The 25,995-nt window shown below is 46.2% G+C and overlaps 1 protein-coding gene across 2 annotated transcripts in view; it reads right to left on the bottom strand.

The window, feature by feature from the left end:
- The window catches only part of LSS (lanosterol synthase), a 43,123-nt gene that overhangs the window by 10,934 nt on the left and 6,194 nt on the right, over nt 1–25,995 (bottom strand). For both annotated transcript variants that reach the window (XM_048500827.1, XM_048500818.1), the window contains 14 exons: nt 24,904–25,042; nt 21,392–21,500; nt 19,763–19,884; nt 18,081–18,177; nt 12,950–13,085; nt 12,138–12,246; nt 10,310–10,428; nt 8,030–8,127; nt 6,341–6,368; nt 4,270–4,326; nt 3,218–3,289; nt 1,972–2,022; nt 940–1,089; nt 75–171 (listed from right to left, as the gene is read on the bottom strand). In XM_048500827.1, coding sequence (XP_048356784.1) covers nt 75–171; nt 940–1,089; nt 1,972–2,022; nt 3,218–3,289; nt 4,270–4,326; nt 6,341–6,368; nt 8,030–8,127; nt 10,310–10,428; nt 12,138–12,246; nt 12,950–13,085; nt 18,081–18,177; nt 19,763–19,884; nt 21,392–21,500; nt 24,904–24,991 — 1,333 coding nt within the window. In that variant the 5' untranslated portion in view covers nt 24,992–25,042. The remainder of the gene's footprint in view (nt 1–74; nt 172–939; nt 1,090–1,971; nt 2,023–3,217; nt 3,290–4,269; nt 4,327–6,340; nt 6,369–8,029; nt 8,128–10,309; nt 10,429–12,137; nt 12,247–12,949; nt 13,086–18,080; nt 18,178–19,762; nt 19,885–21,391; nt 21,501–24,903; nt 25,043–25,995) is intronic.

The following is a 25,995-nucleotide window of genomic DNA, read 5'->3' on the forward strand; positions in this document are numbered from 1 at the left end:
CACGGTTCTCTATCAAAGAGGGGCTGTTGTTCAACACTTAGCACCGATTTCTGAAACTGAGCCCCAGCTCTCACCGAAGACCTCAGAAGGGTTCAGCAGTTCCAACAGCCAGCCCCCACGCTTCGTTTCGTAAGTAGAAAAGCCACCATCAGCATTTCGCATGTTCAGCAACTGAAAGAGTAAAGACAGACAGACAAATCTTACGCAACAGAGACTGTTTCTACCCACGTACAACTCCCAACAACACTGTCCGGATCTCATCCAGAATCTCCCCAACAACAACAACAACAACCTTTATTTGGCATTTAAAAATAGGTTCTAGAACGTTGCCAGACATTTTTGAGATACAAATCAAGAGTACATTCAAAGCGCAGACAGGAAGACTGTATATAGCAGTATACATTACTTAGAAAGTTCTGTCACTTGTAAAAGAAATTTTGCTACTTTTTCCAAGAGCATTGATCGCCTGTGTTAGTTGTTTAACAGGAAGCTCTAACAAACAGAACAGTCAGAGTCACCCTCAGATTTTGTCTAGGGCCAGCCTAAGAGAAATTCCCTGATGCCCACATATCTCGGACAGTCAAGAATAACGTGAGCAAGAGTCTCCACTTGGTTTTTACAGTGTGGACAAACCCGATCCTGGAGAGGGATGGATAAGTAACGACCCTTTGTAATGGCCGATGGGAAGGTATTGGATCTGGCCCTTGTGATAATCCATCTCTGTTGGGGTTCAGTTAATAATTCAAGATATTTGGCTATGTGCCCCTGTTCCGGTATTATTCCGACAGAGAGGGGCGAGCATGATTTATTTGCTTGCCCCAGAGTCTCCCCAATTTATGACCACTAACCAACCAAGAGCGACCAAGGAGAATTCAGTGCTAGAGAGAAGAATGGACTCCAAAGCAGAATCAGATGCTCTCTACACTTCCCCGTACTCACCACATTGACAGCGTCAAAGAGGCGATCTGGTGGGATGTGCTCTTTTATGAACGGGCATTTTTCCTGCAACAGCATCACGCTCTTCAGCCCTTCCGCTGTACAGTCAGCCACAATCCAGCCGCAGTCACGAGTGCTGAAGGGAAATCCACCCTGTCGGATAATCAGACACCAGACATTTGAATGGCGAAACAAAACAAGGCTGGGAATAGAAATTCCTTCCTAGCACTTTCTAGGTTATTCTAGCAATTAGGCCCCTTCTGCACATGCAGAATAAGGCACTTTCAATCCACTTTCACAATTGTTTGCAAGTGGATTTTGCTATTCCGCACAGTAAAATCCAGCTGCAAAGTGCATTGAAAGTGGATTGAAAGTGCGTTATTCTGCATGTGCGGAAGGGGCCTTACAGAGGAAAGCGACCTAGGTGGCGAAATAACCATTCCATTTTGATGACCCATTCATTTAGCCCTTCAAAATTTTTTGTCCCTCTAAGGCAGTGATGGCGAACCTTTTCGAGACCGAGTGCCCAAACTGCAACCCAAAACTTACTTATTTATCGCAAAGTGCCAACACAGCAATTTAACCTGAATACTGAGGTTTTAGAAAAAACAGTTGGCTCTGAGGTGTGCGCTACTTGGGAGTAAGCTTGGTGGTTGTTGGTGGCTTTGCCTTGAAGCAACCGTGCAACTCTTCCAACGGGTGAATCACGACCTTAGGAGGGTTTACTCATAAGCAAGCCCCATTGACAGCCACCAAGCTTATTCCCAGGTAAAGGATCGTGCTTTAGTTCTTCGCATGAAAATCACGGGGGTTTACCAGCGCTTAACAGGGTTACCTACCCTGCTTCCCCAAAACTAGGTCTTAGGTTTAATGCTAATAATCGAGCCCAGCTACCCAGGCCAGCCTAGATGTGTGTGTGGAGGGGGGGGACTTTGTTTGCGCGTGCCCACAGAGAGGGCTCTGAGTGCCACCTCTGGCACCCGTGCCATAGGTTCGCCACCACTGCTCTAAGGAATGCCTCTTTGCAGAGTATACCTTGTTCATTTGGCGATAGTACTTCTCATAATCAGGTGGGTTTTCTGGAATCTGGAAGACATACAAAACCAAATTTGACAAAAGCGGAAAAAAGCAATCGCAATCTTCAAAAAAGGGATCATAGAAACTGCTCTTGAAATGTGACTGTCCCCAAGCTCTTAGTTACTCATGGAGAATGAAGAAAAATAGTTTTGATTTATATCCCACCTTTCTCTCCTGTAAGGAGACTCAAGGTGGCTTACAAGCTCCTTTCCCTTCCTCTCCCTACAACAGACACCTTGTGAGGTAGGTGGGGCTAAGAGAGTTCAGAGAGAACTGTGACTAGCCCAAGGTCACCCAGCAGGAATGCAAGAGTGAGGAAACACATCCGGTTCACCAGATAAGCCTCTGCCATTCAAGTGGAGGAGTGGGGAATCAAACCCGGTTCTCCAGATTAGAATCCACAGCAGCAGTGGCGTAGTGGCTAAGAGCAGGTGCACTCTGATCTGGAGGAACCGGGTTTGATTCCCAGCTCTGCCGCTTGAGTTGTGGAGGCTTATCTGGGGAATTCAGATTAGCCTGTGCACTCCCACACATGCCAGCTGGGTGACCTTGGGCTAGTCACAGCTTTTTGGAGCTCTCTCAGCCCCACCCACCTCACAGGGTGTTTGTTGTGAGGGGGGAAGGGCAAGGAGATTGTAAGCCCCTTTGAGTCTCCTACAGGAGATAAAGGGGGGATATAAATCCAAACTCCTCCTCCTCCTCCTCACCACTACAGTGGCTCTCAGTGTAAACAGCTTGCAATACCAGTTATTCATATGACCATAACTGCTTTTGGTATTTCAGGTTTTAGCCTGAAGATCAATATATTGTTTTGTGAACGTGGAAACTTTGTTAATTGTATTGGACGTTGCAGGCTAGAAAGAAGAGACTGGGGATTCCATTGCACAACAGGGACAGCAAACTCCTCCAATCAAATTGCTCCAACGGGATGAGCAAAAGGCACAGTGTGGCACTCTGTTCCGAGTGACCTATGCACTCCTGCACGTGACCGACATCAGGAACATCTCTGGGCATATGGAAAGGAAAGTCTCCATGAATGAGTTTTCATGCTCAGTTCACGGGAACTACCTCAGATGAGCATTCCAAAATGTAAATTTACAAAACTGTTTTTTTTTTTGGTAAACAGAAGGGTAAGGTGACATCGAAGCTAGACTGCAAGAAGTCCATTCATGAGTCTGGATGTAATTAGTAACTTGGTTCCTACCTGACAGATTTTGAAGAACGTGTGTGCGTGTTGCAAACAGGCCGTAAATTCAGGCTTCTTTTCTGCACCAGCCTTTAAAAAAAAATCATATATGGTTTTTAAACTATTGACTTAATGTGAGTTTTTTTATAAGTCAGCACATCATCACTTAGGATCCAGAAGAATCGGTGAAAAAGATACCAAGAATCGTAGGATCATGGAAGAGACCCCAAGGGCCATCAAGTCCAACCCCCTGCAACGCAGGAACACACAACCAAAGCACTCCTGACATATGATGATCCAGCCTCTGTTTAAAAACCTCCAAAGAAGGAGACTCCACCACACTCCAACATAGTGCATTCCACTGTTGAACAGCCCTTACTGTCAGGAAGATTTTCCTGATATTTAGGTGGAATCTCTTTTCCTTCACCCTGAACTCATTACTCCTGATCCTAGTCTCTGGACCCAAAGAAAACAAGTTTCCTCCCTCACCAACATGACATCCCTTCAAATATCTAAACATGGCTGTCATGACACCTCTTCACCTTCTCTTCACCAAACTAAACATACCCAGCTCCCTAAGTCTCTCCCCTTAGGACAGTGGTGGCGAACCTTTGGCACTCCAGATGTTATGGACAATTCCCATCAGCCCCTGCCAGCATGACCAATTGGCCATGCTGGAAGGGGCTGATGGGAATTGTAGTCCATAACATCTGGAGTGCCAAAGGTTCGCCACCACAGCCTTAGGACATGGATTCCATACCTTTCACCATTTTGGTTGCCCTCCTCTGGACCCGTTGCAGCTTGTCAAGCTGAATTAAAATTGGATTTCGTTGTCTATGGGTCTGTTCAACCCTTGCCCACCTCTTTGACTTACTAGCCGGTGGCACCCCAATAATTCTGCTGGCACTTGTGCCTCCTGAACCTCAAACTTACCAATCTAGAAAAGCTCCCTTACAATTACCATAAAGCCCGTCAAGTAGCTCTCCCATCCAAGTAAAAAACACCATGCCTTTACGAGTGCACAACAAACTTATGGTGCGGCAAAGGAACGAGAAACTTGTGAAAAGTACCTCCAGGAAAGCTTGGACCGCAAATGCTGTATCCCAAAGCTGCGACCCATTGGTGCCCTAAAAGAGAAGGAAAGCACAGTTGGACCACACGTTCTTTTTTGATTGCTGAATTCTGGCCTGCCTCTCTTTCTATCTACAAATGACGCCAACAAGGACCACCCCTTCTCGAGAGTCGTTAAGGGTAATTTTGCAAAGATGCATTGTGGGAAGTAAACAGGTAGAAGAAGAGTTTGGATTTATATCCCCCTTTTCTCTCCTGTAAGGAGACTCAAAGGGGCTTACAATCTCCTTCCCCCCAACAAACACTCTGGGCAGTGGGTGGGGCTGAGAGAGCTCCAAAGAACTGTGACTAGCCCAAGGTCACCCTGCAGGAATGTAGGAGTGCGGAAACACATCTGGTTCACCAGATAAGCCTCTGCCACTCAGGTGGAGAAGTGGGAAATCAAACCCAGTTCTCCAGATTAGAGTGCACCTGCTCTTAACCACTGCACCATGCTGGCTCTCTCCAGGGTTGGTTATAGTTGGGAGTAAAAGACAGCCAGGGCAATAAGTGCTGAACATGCACCAGGATTATGCACCTTTCTGCACCAAGGCGGCCACGAGGATGAGAGGTAGCCCCAGCACCCTCCTCGCCCGCTCAGTCACCGTGATCAGCACAGCAGGGTTACAAAGCCACATTGGAAGTAATAAGCCATGTGACTCAAGCTGGAAGGGATGCAGATTTCCAGGACCAATTCAACCTCCCTGGCTGCTCCACTGAGGGTGAGGCGATGGTGCAGAGAGTCTTTAGCTTTTCCCTGCTCCATCCCAGAGGCATCCTGCTCCCTCATTTGCAGCCCAGCGAGAGGGAAAACATGAGTTAGGAACAGAGAAAAGGAAGGGGGAGAAAAGGATGCAGCATCCTCTCTCCCTGGGCCATTTCCCTTGCTCGGATCACCTCTGCAGGAGGAGGAGGAAGAAGAGTTTGGATTTATACCCCACCTTTCTCTCCTGGGCTCAAAGGGGCTTACAAACTCCTTTCCCTTTCTCTCCCTACAACAGACACCTTGGTCAATTTCCCACTGACTAAATAGCGCACGCTACTTGCGAGAAAAAAAACAGGTTTTGCGCAAAATTCCCCACTGCGTTCTGGGCGAAGCTGGTTCTGCTGCTCCTTCTCCCCCTTAGCGCGTGCTTTTCCCGGACCTGGATGAAAGGAGACCTTTTGAACAATGCCGGGATCAATCCGGGTCGGAGGGGAGCAGTGGGGAAGATCGGTGGGTTGAATCTCCCGCCGTTGAGAGTGACGTGGAGCCTCCCATCCAATCAGGGCGCAGTGGGCTGTGTGCGATGCGTGCGCAGCCCTTTAAAAAAAAATTCACGTAACCGAGATCCACGTAACCAAGATCCACGTAGCTGAGATTCACATGGATATGAGGCAACGTGGGGCCGGTTTGAAATGATTTTCTGAGTAAAAGCCAATACAAAAGCAACACTAAACGTCATAGCATGTGGATATGAAGGGACAAAGCAGCAGGGAAACGGAGCATTGTTTTGATCGCCCGTTTCCCAGTTTCTGCATACAGTTGTTCCGCGTTCGTGCAGACATGGATCCGCAGGGTAGAAATTCCCGCCCCAGCACAACGCAGCAGCCAATCAGGAAAGCCCCTGGGTGGATTGCGCGACAGATCCACGAGCAGTGGGGAATTTTGCCTGGCTGCTGCGTCGCCTGCGTCGCCTGGAGCATCCAGTTTCATTTTTGAAGTGGGGAATCGACCCTTGTAAGATAAGTGGGGCTGACACAGTTCTCTGAAAACTTTGACTGGCTCCAGGTTACCCAGCAGGCTTCATGTGTAGGATAAGGAAAACAAATCCAGTTCACCAGATAAGAGTCTGCCGCTCAGGTGAAGGAGTGGGGAATCAAACCCGGTTCACCAGATTAGAGCCCACCTGCTCTTCGCCACCACACCGCACAGGGTCAGTTCTTGGCAGGGAGACCACCAAGAGGAAGGAGGAGGAGGAAGCGAAGGAGAAGGAAGAGGAAAAGAAGAAGAGGTAGGAAGATAAAAATGAGGACAAAAGAGTGTTTTACCTGCATCTTCAAGCCATCCATTCCCAGCCTGTAGGGAGATTTTAAAAAGCATGCAGTGTTGCATCTGGGGCAATACAGAATACAGCCCTCCATTCAACTGCAGCGAGCTTTGCAATGCTGTTAGGGGAAGGAGCCCTTCATGGGCCTGAGATAAATGAGTATCACTGGAAAACCCTGAAGAAAAGCCCCTGTGTTACAACTATGGGAGCTCTGCGTTCAAACGTGGGACATAGGGACATATTGCTCAGCAATAATGTTCACTTCCCTCTCCCCTGAGCTTGCGTTCACATGGTGGTTGTGAAGCTAAAAGGAAACTCTGGAGGCAAGGCTCAGTAAAAGAAGAAGAAGAGTTTGGGTTTATATCCCCCCTTTCTCTCCTGTAGGAGACTCAAAGGGGCTGACAATCTCCTTGCCCTTCCCCCCTCACAACAAACACCCGGTGAGATGGGTGGGGCTGAGAGAGCTCCAAAAAGCTGTGACTAGCCCAAGGTCACCCAGCTGGCATGTGTGGGAGTGCACAGGCTAATCTGAATTCCACAGCTCAAGCGGCAGAGCAAGGAATCAAACCCGGTTCCTCCAGATTAGAATGCCACAAAGAACAAACAGAGTCACCTTAAAATCTCTGCTGCTTCCTAGGCCAATCACAGAGGGAACCACCTGCGATGGCACCTCCAAATAACAGTGCTACAGCCACAACCACCCAGCAACTGCTTTTCAGCCGTGCTTTGACCAGAGCAAAATCCTTCCCAACAAACAGCCTACGAGCATGTGGAGCAGGCCTAAGATTGACAAGGGTTTCATTTCTTCTCGCTCTGTATTCATAACATTGGAGACAGCACAGCTCCTTTCTAAAGGATAATGTCAGAATCAATACTCTAGCGTAAGTAATCGGGTTTTGCACTTGTGAATTAATGAAATGGTCATCCGTCAACAAGTTATTCAGTCTGTCCGCGGACTTGAAACGAGCCTAGAGTCTTGGGACCTTGACATGTTTTCTGGATGATTCTTGCATATTGATATGTGTTGGACATTTTGACTTCTAGATACTGATAAAGCAACTTTTTAATGCTCTATATCAGTGGTGGCGAACCTTTGGCACTCCAGATGTTATGGACTACAATTCCCATCAGCCCCTTCCAGCACGGTCAATTGGAGTGCCAAAAGTTCGCCACCATGGCTCTATATGGTTACTGAAGCTCTGACCTAGACAGGCCAGGCTAGCCTGATCTCGCCAGATTTTGGAAGTTAAGCAGGGTCAGTTCTTGGGAGGGAGACTACCAAGAAAGACTCTGCAGAGGCAGGCAACGGCAAACCACCTCTGATTCTCGCCCCTTGCTAGGGCTGCCATAAGTAGGCTGCGGCTTGATGGAGCTCTACACACAAACGGCTTTTGAAGCCCTGACCTGGATAGTCCAGGATAGCCCAATTATTTTAGCTTTCAAAAGCTAAACAGGGTCAGTCCTGGTCAGTATGTGGACAGGAGACCACCAAGGAATACAAGGATCATTTCACAGCAAACCACTTCTGAACATCTCTTGCCTTGGAAATCTTACAGGATCACCATAAGTCAGTTGTGACTTGACAGCAAAAAAAAATTATGTATAGTGGTGGACTGTTAAGACTATATATGGCATTTTCACATCCACTATTCAGAGGCCGTGTCCGTTTCCAGAATTTTTATACACTTACCAAAGGTAGTCAGGGATCCGGGAGACGTGCTCCCGAAACACAGGAGACTGGTCCCCTTCCACATACCAGCGAACTAACATGTTGATGGTTTTTGATATCTGGAAGGCCAGAGAAAGGGCAAAAGTCAGTTTCTTTCCTCTCCACTGGCTAAAGAATCTCTTATATGTGCCTCTCACAAACTGAATTCCAGCAAAGCCCCAACAAACCTTCTTAGAACTATGAGATTACAGTCGTGGATCAGTTTCCAGAAACAGTTTCCACAGGCCAGTTGGTGCTTCCGTGGAACTGAGGCTCCTTCCGCACATGCAGAATAATGCACTTTCAAACTGCTTTCAGTGCTCTTTGAAGCTGTGCGGAATAGCAAAATCCACTTGCAAACAGTTGTGAAAGTGGTTTGAAAACGCATTATTTTGCGTGTGCGGAAGGGGCCTGAGTGTCGCATTGTCCTCTCTGACACATAAACCCCTCTCTGACACATATTTATTACAAGGCAAGGACTATGGACAGCCAGCGTGGCGTAGTGGTTGAGGTGTTGGACTAGGACCGGGGAAACCCAGGTTCAAACCCCCACTCCCGCCATACAAGCTTGCTGGGTGACCTTGGACAGTCACACACTCGCCGTCCTGCCCCTGGTTAGTATTTGGATGGGAGATCTCCAAGGAATACCAGGATTGTGACATGGAGGCAATAAGAACTAGCCTGCTGGATCAGACCAGAGTCCATCTAGTCCAGCTCTCTGCTACTCGCAGTGGCCCACCAGGTGCCTTTGGGAGCTCATGTGCAGGATGTGAAAGCAATGGCCTTCTGCTGCTGCTGCTGCTCCTGAGCACCTGGTCTGCTAAGGCATTTGCAATCTCAGATCAAGGAGGATCAAGATTGGTAGCCATAGATCAACTTCTCCTCCATAAATCTGTCCAAGCCCCCTTTAAAGCTCTCCAGGTTAGTGGCCATCACCACTTCCTGTGGCAGCGTATTCCAAACACCAATCACACGTTGCGTGAAGAAGTGTTTCCTTTTATTAGTCCTAATTCTTCAATCAATGGCTGACCACCCCTGAAGGTCTCTCGCCTTGAAAACCCTATGACAGTGGTGGTGAACCTTTGGCACTCCAGATGTTATGGACTACAATTCCCATCAGCCCCTGCCAGCATGGCCAATTGGCCATGCTGGCAGGGGGTGATGGGAATTGTAGTTCATAACATCTGGAGTGCCAAAGGTTCGCCACCATGGCCCTATGGAGTCATAATAAGTCAGCTGTGACTTGAAAGCAAAAAAATTAAAAAGGAACATTGAATTCAGTGAGACATATGTCCAAGCCAAAATTGGGTGAACATGGAGATATCTCTGAGGGACTCCCTGCCACAAACAGCCTAAATGCCAACACCACATGAATGAACATTATCCCCACCATGAGCTGCAACAAGAAAAGCCAGGACAGTCTCCGGCACCTGCAGAGCAAGCCCCAGTCTGTCAGAGATGTGCCCAGCTGATTGAGATGCATTCCTGGCTTACTGAAGCTGTTACAAAATATATGGCCAGGGATTGTATCAAGTTGATTGAGATGCATTCCTTACTCTATGCAATCACTACAAGATCCATGTAACCAGCCTGCTATATGTTACCACTGTTGTAATGGGACATTCTTTCCTTGATCTTATTTTACAGTTTCACACGCTGAGTAGATAACTAGGCTACCCCTGACACTTTTGGTCTCATGGGAAACAGGATGTTTCCTTTGTCCTGTGGGGGCGGGAGGCCAGGTGGCTCTATTTCTATCTGTTGCTGATCTTGGGGCGCCTCAGCTCCGGAATAATGCTTTCTCACATTCTCTGGGGAAACGGGAGGGGAGATTAACTTCTGAATAAAGGGGACATTCTTTCCTTGCTCTTTTTTATGGCTTCACATGCTCAGTAGATAACTAGGCTACCCCTGACACTTTTGGTCTCATGGGAAAATGGGATGTGTGTTGTCCCGGGGGGGGGGGGGGGGGAGGAGGCCAGGTGGCTGTATCTCTATCTATTGCCCACTTTGGGGTGCCTCAACTCCGGAACAATTATTTCTCACATTCTCTGGGGAAACGGGAGGGGGATTTACTTCTAAATAAAGGGGATGGCAAAAGCCAGGTTCGGTAGAACTGGCTTTTCCAAGTTGGGTACTTCGTTGCCTACCAATAAACGCTGCTGTTCAACACTACAGGGTCTGTTTGTTGCTTCAAGGTTCGAGACGTAGCACAGCCCCAGATTATTTTAGTCTTAAACGTAAACCACAGATGAGACCTACAGGGCCGATGCTGATGCACTTCGTGAATCGATCATCGGCTTTGATGTGGTCGTACAGTTCTTCTACCGCCCAGTTTCTCAGAGTCTTGATGTGGTAACTCTCGTAAGTATTGCATATTGCTGGAGTGGAGAAAGAGACAGCAAGGCCCTGTTACTAGCAGAACAGTCCAAAGTCACACAAGCAAGGCTAGAGATGCAGCCCAGAGGCATTCCTCTCATTGGGCAAAGTGGGCAGTTGCCCAGGATGCCCCCTTGTGGCAGGCGCCAAAATGCAGGTTCGTTTGTGGGGTTTTTTTGTATTTTCAGTGTTTTTTCCATTTTTGGCCTGCAGGAGGTGCAGTTTTTTAGGCTAGCAGCACCAAAATTTCAGGGATTTTTCAGGAGACTCTCCTGATGATATCACCTAGGTTTGGTGAGGCTTGGTTTAGGGGAGTGCCCCCATTCCCCATTGTTTCCAACAGGAGCTAATAGGAGATGGGGGCTACACCTTTGAGGGTCCATAACTTTGGACCCCCTGAACCAAACTTCAACAAACCTGGGTGGTATCATCAGTAGGGGCTCACAAAGATACTCTGAAATTTTGGTGCTGCTATCTTAATAATTGCACCCCTGACAGCAGGCACCCCCTAAATTTCCCCAGATTCTCCTTTTAAATCCACTCCCTTCCTGCCAATGCTTGTTTTCTTTCTTTATTATCTCAATGCCTAATAAAGGTTATTATTATTATTATTATTATTATTATTATTATTATTATTATTATTATTATTATTATTAAATCCACCCCTGGTATGGATTTAAAGGGAGAATCTGAGATCCCCAGTTTAAACATTGAAAGTGATGCTGTTTCAGGGTGGGGGAGAATCCACCCCAAAATAGCATCACTTTCAATGTTGTTTAAACTGGGGATTCCAGATTCTCCCTTTAAGGTGGATTTAAAAAGAGAATCTGGGCTCCCTAGTTTAAACACCATTGAAAATGATGCTGTTTGGGGGTGGATTCCAGCATCACTTGTTTAAACTAGGGAGCCCAGATTCTCCTTTTAAATCCACCTTAAAGGGAGAATCTGGGGTTCCCAGTTTAAGTAACATTGAAAGTGATGCTATTTCCTTCAATTGGGGGGACTGGATACAACACCATAACATGTTTTCACAGCAGTAATAAAACATTTTGAAAGCATTTTGAAAATGTTTTCAAAAATATTTCTGCTGTATGACATGGCCCATTGCTGTTTTCAGATTTGTGAGTTGGGGCATGTTCTATAATGTGATGGTGACTTTGAAACGACCTGGTGGAAAAAATCATTGTTTGGTCACAGTGGGGGAGGGTGGCCATGGGGGGGGGGCATCAAACTCAGGTTTTGCCCAGGGCTCCAGTTTGCCTAGGTATGCCACTGACGCAGCCACTTCGCCATCCTAAGATTAAGGCTCTCCCCACCTTGCTCAGTCCCAGTGTTTTCCCGTCTGCGGAGAAAATAGGACAAAAGATACGACGACTGCACTCAGAGCTCTACAGTGAGGAATCACAAGGGACAGCAACCTACAAAATGTCTTCTGTATCTTCTTCAAGAAAGACACAAGTCCCAGCTCAGCCAACAGTGCCACTGGGATTAGGAAAGACCCCTTCCGCACATGCAGAACAATGCACACTCAATCCACTTTCACAATTGTTTGAAAGGGGATTTTGCTATTTCGCCCAGTAAAGTCCAGCTTTAAAGTGGATTGAAAGTGCATTATTCTGCATGTGCGGAAGGGGCCAAAGTATTAGCAAGGAAGAATGTCAATGAAGCCCTCATGCTGGATTGTTGGAACCAGAGGCCATGATTCACTCACCATAGACAATGTTAAGCAGCCAGCTGTGCGGGGTATAGACGTCACACGCAGCAATGTTATTTCTCTGTGCCGGCCAGTCAATACTAGAATAGTCTTCGATGTACAGTTCCTGCGAAGGAAGGTCACAGGACTCAACATTGGAGAGAGAAGTTTACCTAGCAAGCCGTGGTCTCTGAACATAACCAGAATAACAGCATTTTGTAGACCAGGGAGAAAAGGATTCTCCAAACTCTGTCACCATTTGGGATTTCTTCTGAAGATTCCCTCCAGTGGTGGGATCCAAAAATTTTAGTGACAGGTTCCCATGGTGGTGGGATTCAAACTGTGGCGTACTGCCAATGGGGCTGGGCGGAGCACAGCGGGGGCGTAGCTGGGCATTCTGGGGGCGGGGCATTCCTGGGCGGGGCTGTGGCAAGGACGCAGCCACTGCGCTGGTCCTTGGGCGGGAAACGAATGCACGCAGGCGCAAGCTGCCACGCACGCCGGTGCACCTCCTGCTAGACTGCTTCAAGTTCTGCGCGCTACTGCTGAGGGGAGGGCATAACTAAGGCAAAAATCAAGTGGCAAAATCACCAATTAGTAACCCCCTCTCAGCACACACAAATAATTAGTAACCTACTCTCGGGAACCTGTGAGAACCTGCTGGATCCCACCTCTGATTCCCTCCATGGTTCCCAGGTTTAGTCTGGGCTTTGCATACAAATAATGTCCTTTTGTGTGAGATTTCTCATTAGGCAGCCTGAAATCACAGAAGATTAACAGTCTGGCTGAGGGAAAAGGAAAGAGAGAGGATGAGGTGAGGCTCCAAGTACCTGCCGGAGGCTCAGGATAAGTTCGTCCTCTTCCGCTTTAAGGCGTGTGGCATAGCAGTAGCCCATGGGCAGGTAGACCTGACGGCAGTGGCACCACAGCGTGGCAGGGTGGCATGGCATCCAGGAAGGAAATAGCCTACCACAAAACAAAAAGGTTGTCTCAGAATAAGGACAGAACATAGCTATTCGCCCCAGCGCAAACAGTACCTCAGGGATCCCCAACCTTTACGAGCCTGAAGGAACATTTGGAATTCTGACACAGCACTGTGGATGCAACAACAAAATGGCCGCCGCAAATGGCTGCCGCAAGAGACAGAGCCAGCCACAAAATGGCTGCCGCAGCTCAACTTCAATCAAACAGCGTAGATCCTTGTGGTGTGATGGCAGCTGCTGCCCAAGCACATTTACAAAGCTCTGCACAGCCAATCAAATCCCCAATGACCAATCAGAAGCCCTGCTGGGCAAAAGCCCGACCTAGCCCCACCCACTTCTTGAAAACACTTGGTGGGCACCGGAAAAAGTGTCAACAAACACCACAGGTCACATGAGCACCACGCTTGGGACTCCTGGAATATACAAGTTACAAATAATGTTGAATTGTCAAAAGGAGTTGTGATTTGATTTGAAAGTAAGGATTGCATATATTTCACATTTTCCCCCAAATATCTATTTTTCTGGAAGGGAAATCCCTACCACCACTACCCAAAAAATCCTTTCCTTCTTCCGTGGCTCCAAAATTTCTGCAGATACTGCATCTCTAGTGGAGACAGGTCAGACTTGTCATGAGAAGATTCAACAGAGGGAGCTTTGGTAGGGGTTGCCACAGATATACCTGAGGCAGGTAATAAGCCAGGCATTGAGATGTTCCAGTTTCTTTCAAGACTGCTCCTTCTAAACTGCTACAATTCAGCATTTTTATATCCATAACTCAAAGCTGGAAATTCCCAAACGCTAAACTTCCCCTTAATTTAGTCAAAACCTTAACACAACTTTTGTGGATATATGTGACTAGGCATTCCTTTTTTTAAAAAAAATATTAAACAGATTTAATTCACATTTATACAGAAAAATAATACAGCACCATCTTTCATTTCCTATTTCTGAAACAATAACAAAACATTTAGCATAACATACAATTTCTACTTATCACCATCAGTTTCATCTTGTTCAAACTATGCCTTTTTGTTACTGTGATTTTGTATAGTAAAATACAGTTTTCTTTACCAAAATCTTTACTTACATCTTTCAATCATGAGTCAAGTTTACAAAACTTATATTCCTCTAATAATTTTTCCATACTTAATTCTAAGTTACTTTTTTCCCTAAAAACAAATCCGATAGTCTATTTTCTATTATGAAATCCCAAATTAACATATTCAATCCAGTGTTCCCATTCTTTTCTAAAATTATCCATAATTTCTCCAAAACCATTCTCGTCAATTCAGCCATTTTTACATTTTCCATTACTTTTACTTGCCATTCTTCAGGGGCGTACCTAGGCAAACTGGTGCCCGGGGACAAAACTTGAGTTTGGCGCCCCCCCTGGCCCGGCGTATGGGCAGCCACCCTCCCCCACCATGACCAAACAATGATTTTTTGTACCAGCTCACAAAACACCTCCCACTCCCAGCAAAACATACATGGCTCTCTCCCCACCAACTCTTTTCCTAATTTCCTAATCACAACAACCCTATGAGGTAGGTTGTTAGCCTGAGAAACAACTCCAAGCCAGTGCAAGTGTGTATTAAGCATGTAAATCTCTCACAAATCACCCAGCAAAACATTTACTAAACAAATGTCAGCATCATCTCTCACAAAACACTCCAGGAATCCACCCCAAACAGCATTACTTTAATGGTGTTTCTAAAACTAGGGAGCTCAGATTCTTCTTTAAATCTACCATGGAGAATCAGTCCCCGGTTAAACAGTTGAAAGTGATGCTGTTTAAGGATTCTCCCCATCCTGAAACAGCATCACTTTTGAGGGTTGGAGATTTCAGATGAAACAAATAGCAAGATTCGGCTGGAATTCAAATTTGGGCACATTCGACAAAATTGTCTGATTATGTCCCGCTCCAAATATGAACAAATGCTAATGCAAGGTATCAGTTTTTGCGGGGTATTTTTGTGTTTTTGGCCTGAAGGGAGCGAGATTTTTAAAGCTAATGGCACTTCATGATTTCAGGGTACTCATCCAGAGATTGCCCCTGATGATACCACCGAAGCCGATGACAAGCTTATCTGGGAACCAAAGCTATGGATGCCCAAATCAATGCCCTATCCCCATTGTTTTCTGTAATGGGAGCCAACTCCGAGGTGGGGGGGCTACCCATCTGAGGGATCTTCATAACTTTGGTCCTCCTGAACCTAACTTCACAAAACTTGGGTGGCATCATAAGAATAGTGACCAGATGATGCCCTGAAATTTTAAAAGTCACTTAGGCTTTAAAATACATCCCTTCCAGGCAATCTCAAGAAATTTGCCCAAAGATTCTTTTGTTTTGTAGCAGTGACTTTAATTCCATTGTAGCTAATGAGGAATTTCTGAGGCAGGTCACGCGATTTTTTTAAAGATGCAGAGGGTCCAGACTTTCAGGGTGGCTCCAGGAAGCCCTCCCGGTAAATAGCATCCAGGCTTTAGAGACGGCTTCTGAGGGTCCAATTCCATGGGTCCCCAAAAGGCTTCTATTTTGTTTCCCCGTTCCCGCACATGAAAGCCTTGCTGGCCGGAGTTCTCTCAGCCTCCCACCCACCCCCCCAAAAGCAAAGCTCACCAAGCTTTGGATGCTATTAATTCACAGGCCTCTCGAGCCACCTTGAAAAAAGTCTGGCGTTTCTATCTTCAAAAAATGTGTGGTCACTCAAGCTTACACACTCAGAATATCCCAGAATTCACAGGCTCTTCAGCAGTTTGTGGTGGGAAAAATATTTTTTCCACCATATCTCTTCCAATCGGGCTTTCTGTTATACCCAGCCCCAGTAGAGGTGTTTCAATATGAGGCACCTCGTGGTAGTGGTCTTTCCTCTGGATTCTCACAGAAGCAGCGCCCTTGCAAGAAATAAGTGTCTCTCGCATCTCTATTTCCTCTGTAGCTTGCTAGTTGTGGGTTCTTCTGGAAGGAACCAGCCAACTTTGGGCAAGTTTGCCTGTGATGCCTAAATGCTGTGGGCATCAGGTTCACCTTCAACCGGGTGCCCACAGTATTTCCTCTTTCCGGCCATAATATTTTAGCAAATTTGGCTGGTTCCTTTCAGGCATCTGCCACCAGCAGGTACAGGAAATGCCCCCCACACAGAGCAAAGATCCTACCACAGCAAAGTTCCTGTAAAACCTCTACCACAGAGCCATTCCTAAGCGGCCAAAGAGAAGTCCTTTTGTTTGAAGTCTAAGCGGGGAAAAGCTAATTTTTTCCCACCACAGAACCATGGAAGAGGAGCCTTTGGGGAAAATGCCCGAGTGTAGCGGGTGCTTGGCTGCATTTTTTTGAGGCATAGAGGCCAGATTTTCTGCGTCTCCCAGAGGCTTTGAGTACCAGGTCCAAGCCGGTGAAAGTGCCTCTTGCTTCGGAGTAAAGGGAGAGGGCTGAGAGTTTTTCCCTGGTATGTTCCGTTCAAGCGTGCAGGCTTTCAGCTGACAAGTCAAAATGCTTCCCTTTTAGGGGCCCATAAAATTGAACCCCCAGAAGCTAAAGGTCTCCAAACCTGGATGCTGGCTGCCAGAGGCCCTCCTGAGCCAATTCTGAAAGTCCTGGTGCCTCTCTATCTTCAAAAAAATGTGCAGCCCGTCACACACACTGTGAAATTCCCCTACTTAAGCCGAGTACGGAGTCACTGCAAAACAAAGAGAATCTTGGGCAAATTTCTTGGGGTGCCTGAAGGGGTGTATTTTAAAAGTTAGTGGCACCAGTGATTTTCAGGGTATCATCTGGTCACTATTCTTATGGATGCCACCCGCTTTTAGGAAGTTAGGTTCAGGGGACTAAAGTTATGGTCCAAAATGGGTGCCCCCATCCCCATTGTTTTCTAACATGGGAGCTAAGTACCTGAGATGGGGCACCCCTTTGGGGGGGTCCATAACTTTGCTTCCCCTGAACCAAACAACACAACCATATATTTGGGTGGTATCATCAGGACAGTATCTCCTGGATGGTACCGGAAATTTTGGTGCAAGTAGCCTTAAAATGTGCCCTCTGCAGGCCGGGAACGTGAAAACACTCCTAAAACTCTTAAAACACACACAAATTTAATTCTGAATGTTGGCTCCCCACGGACTAAATGGTTTCCGGGGACAGAGGGTACCCTGTCCTTTAGGGCAGGAAACGCCACTTGCTATTCCTTTTTTTATTCACAGGTGTATTTGAAGGCATTTGCTACACTGAATGTCTTTGAGACTGAAGTTTCTGTAAGAACCATTTCCGATACATGGATTTTAGTGTGTTTTGACTGGACATGTCAGAACACAAATGCGAGGCTAAATACTCTTCTCCAGAGGTGGGATCCAGCAAGTTCTCACCAGTTCCCAAGAGTGGGTTACTAATTATTTGTGTGTGCCAAGAGGGGGTTACTAATTGGGTCCGCTTTTCCATCTCCGCGCCCTCGCCTCCCCGAGAGGCATACTGCCTTTGAACGTGAAGGTTCCATATAGCAATTGCGACTAATAATGTAACTCCCTGAACTGGGTCAATCCCTTCCAGGTACTGCAATTCATTGATTCTCAGCCTTTTGTACCTTTTATCTCACCAGTCTCTATCAAAGAACCTGTGTGTTTCACCATTGCTGTGTTCAGATTTGTGAGTTGAGGCATTTTCTATAATGTGATGTTGATTTAGAAATGACCTGGTGCAAAAACATTTTTTTTGGTTGTGGCGGGGTGGCTGCCCATGGGGGAAGGGCATCCAACTCAGGTTTTGCCCAGGGCTCAGGTTTGCCTAGGCACGCCTCTGCCCCCTTTGCTGAGCGGGGGCTGGCGAGGGAATCTGTTACTAAAATTTTTGGATCCCACCACTGCTCTTCTCCCACCCCACCCCCTGACAGATCACTTACCCCAAGGCATCTCTTGCCATTGGACACTGGGAGAAGGTACCTCCCTGAAAGTCATGTTTGACAACTGATATAATTAAAATGGTACCTACCACATCTCAGGGAGAAGCGTATTCATTCCTTCCCAGCTATAGACATTCAAGACAGCCAGCCAAAATTTACCCCAGGAAGGGATTCCCACGGCACCTCCTGAAGAACCAAACACACAAGAGCCCATGGAAATGTAAGGGAAACTGGGATCAAAGGAGTAAAACAGGTTCTACAGATGTGGCACACACCTTTATAACTTTTGCATCTTAGGCCTAGGATAACTTCTAAATACTCAGGTGACTTCCAAAACAACAATGTAAAGTTCTTGCCCAAAATTCATAAATGTTTTAAACTGCCCTGGCGGCTCCTGTAAGGGCAAAATGTCAGGATTCAAATTTTGCAACTGACAAAGTCTTTGTGTCTAGGAGCAGCAGTGGCATAGGAGGTTAAGAGCTCGTGTATCTAATCTGGAGGAACCGGGTTTGATTCCCCGCTCTGCCGCCTGAGCTGTGGAGGCTTATCTAGGGAATTCAGATTAGCCTGTACACTCCCACACCTGCCAGCTGGGTGACCATGGGCTAGTCACAGCTTCTCGGAGCTCTCTCAGCCCCACCCGCCTCACAGGGTGTTTGTTGTGAGGGGGGAAGGGCAAGGAGATTGTAAGCCCCTTTGAGTCTCCTGCAGGAGAGAAAGGGGGGATAGAAATCCAAACTCTTCTTCTTCTTCTTCTTCTTCTTCTTCTTCTTCTTCTTCTTCTTCAAAGGAAGCCTGAATGTCTTTAGCTGAGGTCTTTAGCTGGCCTGTTGCCTCTCTCTGGTTAAGAGTGGTGGACTCTAGTTTAAAAAGTGGTGGATTCTAGCGGTTAAGAGTGGTGGGTTCTAGTTTGAAGAACTGGATTTGATTCCCCACTTCTCCACATGATCAGCAGATTCTTATCTGGTGAACTGGATTTGTTTCCCTGCTCCTACACATGAAGCCTTCTGGGTGCTCTTGGGCTAGTCACAGTTCTTGTCAGAACATGTGTAAATGTTTAGATGAGCAAAATCTAAATGACAGCTGGACCCTCCTAACAGGTGCCGTGTGCAGATTAGTACCGAGTGCCCAGCTTGTACCATGTGCAAACCTGATAAGGTGAGGGCATCTAATTGGTACCACTTTTGTATATAGTTAGCACAGAGAGCAGTGTGATGTGTGCCTGAAAACACCTGTGGTCTGGCGAAGCACTTTGTTAGTAGATAGCTATGAATAGAACTGCACTGGTGACTGTGTGTCTATCAGTTCTTGTCTACATTGTGTCCTACAAGGTGGTCTACTCCGAGTAAATCCGCTGCTTCAACAGTTCTCTCACAACTCTCTCAGCCCCACCTACCTCACAAGGTGTCTGTTGTGCGGAGAGGAAGGGAAAGGAGCTTGGAAGCCACCTTGAGTCTCCTCACAGGAGAGAAAGGGGCGGTATAAACCCAAACTCTTCTTCTTGCAAATATGGGAAGAAATATCTGCCGGTCTTTGAAACATGTGAAGACTGGTTCTGTTATGGTTTCAAAAGTCAAAAGAAGCCCCCCTGCCAAAAAAAAATTATGCATAGATGCAACTATGACTGGGAGTCACCCTTCAGAGCCTCAAGGGCCTCTGTCCCTTCCCACACCTACAGCAGATGACCCTTTTCCAAACAATGCCACAGCTTGATGAGAAGAGAGTCTCTTCCGCTTCCCTACCTCACCAAAATCTCCAGCCAGATACTCACCTTTGCTGTGGAGATTGTTCCGAGCCCGCACTGCATCTGGGTCATCAGAACTGACCCCTAAAAGCCGCAAGGCCACATAGTTGAGAGCCGTACAAAACACCTTGGAGGTATCCTCGATATGCCTACCAGGAAGCAAGTGAGAAGAGTGTTAGGAAGTCCCATATTGCCTCTATTTTCCCCCACTGGCCTGGTGCTAATCGAAACCTGAGGAAAATGTCGAAGCCAAAACAAGTCAGAGGAAGGTCTGCAATTTCTGTCTTGCCCAGCTATCATGAGACAGCGAACAGGAACTGAGTCTTGCAATGGAAATGAAGACTGTACTATCCTGTTATGTCCCTTGATGGACACTGCAGTCATCCAGTGAAAGTCTGCTTCTGGTCCTTGGAATGAGAGAAGTCCAGTTGGCCTCGGCCAGGGCCTGAACTGCTGATCCCCAGGCCTCAGCCAAAGGGACTTCCCATTTCTCTCCCTCCAAGCTCAGTCAAGCCCACTCCACAGTCTCTGAGAAGGGAGAATGCACTTGATTTATACCAAAGGCATAGCTGGGCCATGCTGCGCCCGGGGCGCACGCAGAGTTTTCTGCACCCCTCCGGCGCCACACCCCCAACACACACACTTACCTTAGTTCAGCCTGAAAGTGGAGGCTGGAAAAAGCGGCCTGTTCACTTGAGGCTGAAAACAGCCTGGTGGGAACTACACTTCCCAGGAGACCTTGGGGCGTGCAAGGTGTCCTGGGAACTGTAGTTCCCACCAGGCCATTTTCAGCCTCAAGTGAACAGTGGGGTGTGTGTGCGGGGGGCGATTCCCCCCGTGTGCGCCATGTGCACCCCCCGTCCCCTTGTAGCTCCACCTCTGATCTATACATTGCCATCAAAGTCACAGACTTTTGAGATCTCCTGCTTCCAAAGGGGACATTGTGACTCTGACCAATAGTACACAACAGGTCAACACTTAGACTTGAATGAGATGTAAAGTTTTTAGACAAGAAGAAGAAGAAGAGTTTGGATTTATATCCCCCCTTTCTCTCCTGCAGGAGACTCAAAGGGGCTTACAATCTCCTTGCCCTTCCCCCCTCACAACAAACACCCTGTGAGGTGGGTGGGGCTGAGAGAGCTCTGAGAAGCTGTGACTAGCCCAAGGTCACCCAGCTGGCGGGTGTGGGAGTGTACAGGCTAATCTGAATTCCCTAGATAAGCCTCCACAGCTCAGGCGGCAGAGCTTGGAATCAAACCCAGTTCCTCCAGATTAGATGCACGAGCTCTTAACCTCCTACGCCTCCTACGCCACCTACACCACTTAACCTCCTATGCCACAAGACAGTTCTGTATTTCCATGACCCAGACCCAACTCTCATTTCCATCTGTGATGCTTGGAACTTATTTGCCAAGCATCACAGGGGACCAATTTGGACTTGAAACTGGGCGAGGGGAAGCGAGAAGTTATATTAGTATTCCTCTCCATTATTTCCCTCGAAGGTCTTTGGGAACAAGTCGCCTTCAAACTGCTCCAGAAGGCTTCAGGTCCAATCCACCCCCAAGATCCACTTCAAAATGTGAGATTTGCAAGTGCCTCAAAACGCCTTCTTCTGCTGCCCTATTTCGGAACTGGTGGGACCCTCGTTTTACTCACAGGCCCCATCCGCCATCCGGGAGCTGCACGGAACGCAAGTAGCGCACCATTTCCTTCCTGCTCTCTTCAGGTAGCGGGATCTTGGCAACATGGCACACAACAAGCAGCCCTGTGGGACAAAACACATTGCTCACACACGTCGGGTTTCTTACACCCCCCCCCCCCGAAATCTAGCCCTGCTGTATACTTAGAACAGCTTGTTAATCATAAGTGCAGATGGGTCATGACAAGAGCAAGGTGCAACTCATTCACCTCTGTCTATCTTCAAGGTCGTTTCCTTGACATCCCACAAAGTGAGCGTCGCTGTCGGTACTGTCCCAACGCTATAGACTCAATCCCTCATATCCTGCTTTACTGTTCGAGGTATAATGATGTTGGAACCAATCTGGGAGCTTTACTACCTCTAGAATTTATGTTTCTCTCAGACAAACAAAAAATGTCTAAGCTACCGAACAGCCCTCATGTAGAAATTTCTGAAGCAGTTGCTACATTTTTAATCCATGTTCTACATGATATGTAACAATGATCCTGTTTTTGTATTTGGAATGTATGGTACTTCTGGTTTATGCCTAATAAAGGTTTTTGGATTGGATTGGATTGGGTTTCTTACACAGCTGTTTGTTCAGTGAGTAAAAAGAACAAGCCTGGAAACACATGGTTTAGGGTAGGAATGTCCAACTCTGGCCCTCCAGATGTTCGTGGACTACGACTCCCATCATCCCCTGCCAGCATAATGCTGGCAGGGGCTGATGGGAACCGTAGTCCGTAAACATATGAAGGGCCAGAGTTGGACAGCCCTGGTTAAAGAATGCCAGAGAGCTTATGACAGGAACATATGTGCCGCAACCAAAGCTACTGAAAGCATTAAACAAGAGACTTGGAAAACCATGTCTTGTAATTCGGCAAGCGGCTTCACACGAGACATCCCCATCTGCCGTATATTCATGATTTCATCTTACATATCTATGTCTGTCAGAGATGTACCGAGTGATTGAGATGCATTCCTAACCTTACAAAGTTGTTACAAAACATATTACCGGGGATTGTATCTAGTTGTTTGAAATGCATTCCTCACTCAATGTAAACACTACAAGATATCTGTAACCAGCCTTCTATATGTTACCACTGCTGTAATGGGACATTCTTGATCTTATTTTACTGTTTCACAAGCTGAGTAGATAACTAGGCTTATGGTCTCATGGGAAACAGGATGTTTCCATTGTCCTGTGGGGGCGGGAGGCCAGGCGGCTCTATCTCTTATCTGTTGCTGATCTTGGGGCGCCTCGGTTGCGGAATAATTCTTTCTCACATTATCTGGGGAAATGGGAGGGGGGGATTCACTTCTGAATAAAGGGGATAGCAAAAGCCAAGTTCGGCAGAACTGGCTTTTCCAAGCTGGGTGCTTTGTTGTCTATCAATAAACGCTACCGATCATCAATACAGAATCCGTTTGTTGCTTCAAAGTTCAAGACCTAACAATGTGACTCTAGGTCAGTGGTTCTCAACCTTCCTAATGCCGCGACCCTTTAATACAGTTCCTCATGTTGTGGTGACCCCCAACCCTAACATTTATCCATTTTACAGATGGAGAACACTGACGCAGAGAGTCTTAGGCGATCCCTGTGAAAGGGTCGTTCGACGCCCAAGGGGGTCACGACCCCCAGGTTGAGAAACACTGCTCTAGGTATTCTTATGCAGGTTCACAACCTCTGTAAAGTTCTACTTTTGCTGGTCAGGCAAAATTATGAGAGGATCTCCTCTCAACCAGATAGTTCATTAAAGTAGTTGAAGAAATAGCAGAGTTTTGTTCTTTATTTATGAACTAATTGTAGTTCACCCAGCATTCATTGCACATTCCCTTTAGGGACCAACTGTTTTGTTCAGAGGATAATTGAGGGTTAAATGAACAGTGAGTGTATCTGCTGGGCTGGGCTTCCCACTGTCCACAGCATTCTGCCTATCAGCTAAAAAACAGATCTACTTTAACCTTAGATAATTGTAATGATTATTATTCACTTAGCTAAGTTTGAGAAACGTTATGAAATTTGATTGTTATTATATGTAATTTTCTGGACTTGTTCCTCCCCCCCCAAAAAAGAGCTACCATATATACTCGCATATAATTCAAATTTTTCAGCAGCAATAAATATAACAGATGTATTCACTTCAAACAACCAACAAAAAAATCATTCCATTAAAGAGTCCAGTCTGAATGCTTGTAGCATCTTACACTCTATGGCATAGGTGTCAAACTCGCGGCCCTCCAGATGTTATGGACTACAAATCCCATCAGCCCCTGCCAGCATGGCCAATTGGGCCACGAGTTTGACACCTGTGCTCTATGGGGAAAAAAACAAATAATCATATGTAAGGACTTTATGTGAAAATATAACATTGACAAGGGTAGAATTTCTCATATCACGTTCATCATTTCAAAAATTAAACACCCCCAGCTTGTTTTTTTGCATACTTTATGTATGTTATATTTTTATACACAAAGCGTTTATTTGGTTTTCACCACAGAGTGGAAGATGCTACACACGTCCAGGTTGAACTCTTTAATGGGATGATTTTTTATTGGTTGTTATAGTTCTTGTATCAGGCTAGTGAGATTCTAATACAACTTTATTTGGGATCCAATGGTTTTGTTTTTGCATATTTTAGAAATTCATAGTCTGACTAATTAGCCAACTGTGCAGTTCTCCCTGATTCATTTATTCTGTGCCACCCCAGCGTTCTACTACTCCGATACATTACGATATCCTGGGTTCTTGGGAAGAATCCAATGCTTATGAAGGCCAATGCTGGCTGAAGATCTGGTGATTGTGATTTCATGTAACAACAACAATAACAATAGCAACAATAAGAATAAAAATTCTTAATGAGTAGTTGAAATTAAAATACTTTCCCTGGGATTCTCCTGGGAGTCTTTGCAAATGCTACCTCCTTCCGAACTCTTTTTTCAACTAAAAAGGCGACTCCTTGATCAGGAGCTACAAGTTCTACAAGACCAAGCGCGAAGTAACTGTTCCCCCTTCTTTTTCAACATCAAATTCAAAACCAATCTGATGGCAGACTATCTGAGTATACTCCAAGAGCCCAAGCTTAGATGGATATACACAAGGGCTCGTTGTAATTCCTTCCCTTGTTCTGTACTCCAAGGGAGGTTTCTTAAAATTGACTCGCAAGAGCGGAAATGCCCCCACTGTACTATAGTGGTGCAATCCATGGAACATATAATGCTTAACTGCCCCAAATACGAAGAAGCTAGGACCAGGCTTTTGACTCTTCTTCCTGCTAAGTTTAAGGAATACTCTGTTGCTGGGAAGGTTGCATTCCTACTAAACAACTCTTCTTCTGTGATTTTAAATTCTGTAGCTAGGTTCCTTTTAGGAACTTTGGAATAATACCTGTGGTGGTTTTATGTATGGAACATCTGTCTGGATAATGCTGGTTGATATATTGGTTTTATGCCTAATAAAGGTTTTATGTATGTATGAGTAGTTCTATACCTGGCAGCAAGAAGAGAGGTCCACCGTAGTCCCCAGCCCAGTGGCCATCTTCAGCTTGGAGACGAGAGTATAATTTCATCCCCTTCATGGCCGCCTCCTGTGCAGTGCAGGCCTGAGGTAAGACTGGGAAGAATTCACTCTGCCAAAGAAAAATGGAGGGAAAAGAATATACAAATACAAATACAATACCTTTAATGGCATATAAAAAGTGGTAAAATGCAAATTATGTTAAAACCAATTGACTAAAATTTACACAAAGGTTTCACCCTTGATCCAAGTGCCTTTGTTAAAAACCTGGCAACTGATTCAGTAGTGTGGGATGATGATGGTCACTAAGCAGAGTATGAAAGAACTATTTCCTTGTCATCTGATCTCACTGAAAAATTTCTTCTTCAAGATGGCCTCTGGAGAAAAAGCAACCCGAGTAGACTGCCAAATCTTTTACAATGAAGGAGCACGTGGTTCAGTTGTTTCGGGTAGGCCCGGCTAGCAGGAACAAGTCCTGTTCTCCTGTGGGGATGCCGCCATGATATCTGCCTCTTGTTTTTTTTTGGGCAGTGCGGTAGCTGATTAAGCCGAGCAAGCATAAAATATCTACTGAGGAGATGTGGATTGATTAAATTACTCAGATATTTAGCCATAAAAAAAACCGGCAATGAGTGGTGAAATACGCCATAAAATGTGGGAGAACAAGTTCTGCAGGCTCCAGCTGTGAGAAGCTGCCCTTCAATGTCAAGAGTACGTTGTTTCAAAACTCCGAAAGCCTGTCTTTCGTCCATCAGTAGGAGTTGGTCAAAAGATACACCTATGTTGTTTATTTGATTGATAATTTTGGTGTGCCAGGTGGAGTGGAAGTGGTCGCTTAACAGGAGATATGTCAGACAACCCCAGATAGACCCAGCTCCTCACTCACAACTTCTAGATCTCTCCATCCATCAACAGCCAATACAATACCAAACCATTAACAGAGAAAATCTCAAAAGCCCTTTAAAACCACTGAATCAAGAAATAGATATTGATCTGCGTTCAGAAAGAGTACTCAATTACAGAGACTTCCGTAGCTTAGGAGGAAAATCTTGGGCAGCCGAACTG

The sequence above is a fragment of the Sphaerodactylus townsendi genome, linkage group LG01, assembly GCF_021028975.2.
Source record: "Sphaerodactylus townsendi isolate TG3544 linkage group LG01, MPM_Stown_v2.3, whole genome shotgun sequence".
NCBI classification, from domain to species: Eukaryota; Metazoa; Chordata; class Lepidosauria; order Squamata; family Sphaerodactylidae; genus Sphaerodactylus; species Sphaerodactylus townsendi.